The sequence below is a fragment of the Macrobrachium nipponense genome, chromosome 28, assembly GCF_015104395.2.
Source record: "Macrobrachium nipponense isolate FS-2020 chromosome 28, ASM1510439v2, whole genome shotgun sequence".
Lineage (NCBI taxonomy): Eukaryota > Metazoa > Arthropoda > Malacostraca > Decapoda > Palaemonidae > Macrobrachium > Macrobrachium nipponense.
This window is the reverse complement of record NC_087217.1, coordinates 51,407,368-51,409,867: the sequence shown is the minus strand read 5'-3', so window position 1 is coordinate 51,409,867 and position 2,500 is coordinate 51,407,368. Positions and strand designations below refer to the sequence as shown.

At 37.9% G+C, this 2,500-nt stretch overlaps 1 protein-coding gene across 1 annotated transcript in view; it reads right to left on the bottom strand.

Annotated features, from left to right (window-relative positions):
* Positions 1-1,912: 1,912 nt before the first annotated feature.
* LOC135201741 (crustapain-like) overlaps positions 1,913-2,500 on the bottom strand; it is a 4,497-nt gene continuing 3,909 nt past the window's right edge. The window contains exon 6 of the mRNA XM_064230953.1: positions 1,913-2,206. Coding sequence (XP_064087023.1) covers positions 2,001-2,206 — 206 coding nt within the window. The 3' untranslated portion in view covers positions 1,913-2,000. The remainder of the gene's footprint in view (positions 2,207-2,500) is intronic.

The following is a 2,500-nucleotide window of genomic DNA, read 5'->3' as shown; positions in this document are numbered from 1 at the left end:
TTAGTACTAATACATACATGCATAACATACTCACAAACACATGCGTATATATATATATACTATATATATATATATATATATATATATATATATATATATATATATATATATATATATATATATATACACGTGTGTGTGTGTGTGTGCGTAGTACTATTCTTTAAATTACATTGCTATTTTCCATAGATAAAATAGACTGTATACCACTAGACTATATGCATGATGTAATATATATATATATATATATATATATATATATATATATATATATATATATATATATATATATATATATATATATATATCATCCTGCTGTAATTTTCCAAATTATTTATCATAAGCCTAATTTTGCTTTCGTACAACGTTCAAAAAACTCCTCCCAGAACTCCTTATCTGCGGACGCAGCTGCCATGTTGCCGCTTCATCGTCTCGTTGAAACTGAAGTAAATCTTCAGATCACGCCAAAGATGTGGAGGTTTCCGGCCACCTGAACTAAATCGGATGCCGCGAACCTGGCAACGGCAGGTTGCGAGTTGGTCGGAGGCCGACGGACTCCGCCCACTTTTGGTCGGACGAATACCCCATAAACAGTGAGATTTACTTCCGATTCAGATAACCGGATCCGGCGATCGTAACGTCTATGGAGCCCTTAAGGGATGGTAATATTGTTGTCTAAAACAAATATTTCAGGAATGAACATTCTGTGTAGCTGGGTTTGTGAAGTGGGGAGATAATATTCACCTTTTGAAGATGAAACAATGCATGTGGTAGTTGGGAAGTCTGTTTGTACATCATCAACAAGTTGAGTGAGCTTCACATAACTTGATTCATAATACAGGCTGAAGCTTTCTGAGGCTGTAGTTTTGCAAAAATGGATGTTAAGTTTGCTGTTTTTCGATAGTTAGAGGACAACCTACGTATTAATGTTTGATATTGTAGTGTAGATTCGGCTATCATCTTAAGTAGGATATTGTATTCGCTAGTAATGAATTGTATAGTATATGCAGTAAAGCGCATAATTTGTAAGTTATTTAAGAAATATCTTTTTCATTAAAGTTTTGTTGTTGAAAGTATCAATTAGAAGGGAGATAAAACTTCGAGGAAAGCCAAGTTTATAGTGCGTCTGTGACCTAGTGCTATGAAGATCACTTCCATTGTCTCCCTAATACAACACCTGGTGCACCGTAAGGATTGCTAAAGATGAATTGCAGCGTCGCCTCACCTCCTAGCTGCACCCACTTATTTGCCTATTACTTTGCCTCCACTTCTGCATCCTTCCTTAATTTCACTGCCAGACCTCTCTAACTAATTACTCCTCAGTACAGCTGTGGGGTTTTCTCCCAGTTCCATCATTAGATAATTGTACATCACCTTTGTTCTCTGGATAGTTTGATGGTCCTGCACAATTCCCTCTTTTTCACTGTTTTAAATGCTGAATGGCCGAGTGTCCCAGTGCTTGTCTTGACAGCCTAAAATTCGTAAATTAACTAGTTAAATCAAGATTAAAAAAGTGGATAAGGTAGACTCAGAGGCTACGAATTTCCTGTGGACATGAACATAGAAGGTAGGTTTGGAGTTGGAGGAGGGGATCACTGGAGTCAGTCTGAAATGAAATTTCGGCTGACTGAGGCGATTCTGTTCCATTACATATATTCAGACATACTTCCATTTGTAACACCAAGGTTACTGGAATTTCTTTGATGATGGTTGACAATAATGAATACAATCGCTTTAAGAGAAGCAATGGGATCCTTGGCATAATTCATACGGAATTTTACTTGCTTACCCATGAAACAGTATGAGTTGCATCTGTTTATCTTTAAAGATAAACTGACTGGAGAATTTTGCATACAGCCGCAAAGGCTCTCATCAGCCAAGAAAAGAGCTTGAAAGTGTGAAAAAAAACTAAATATCAGTTTGTATTAGTTTTTATTGCATTTTGAAATTCTGAGGTGTCCTCTGATGAGGAGTGGGATATACATAAGTGACCAACCAGAATATTAAACAACAGGATAGACAGAGTAGGTAGCAATGGCGCACATGTTGCCTTGGTTCCTGGCCATCTTGATATATCCTCCTTCTCCCCACCAGGTGCCCCAAGAGTTCCTGACGAGCCAGAAGTCCATACCACCCTGGGCTCCGTACCCCACGACATTCACGGCGTGGTTGGCATAGTAAGTATCACAGTAGGGTTCATAGTAAACTCCTGCAAAACATAAGATTAATATTGTTATTGGGCTGATGTAGCATGGGAGTTCGTCTGAGTAATGGTCTGAGTAGAAAGATTGACTGAGTGATGGTTCAAGGCGAAAGTTGTGAAAGACTGGGGGAACAGTGGTTCGAGGGGAAAGTCGTGTTAAGTAGCTGTGTAAGACTGTCTGAATAATGGTTTAATGGGAAATTTGTGAGAGATTTCCTTTTTTGCAGAAACTCTCATGAAAGATTGAGTAATGGTTAGAGGAGAGAATCGTGAAAGATTGATAGAATAATAACTAAAGGA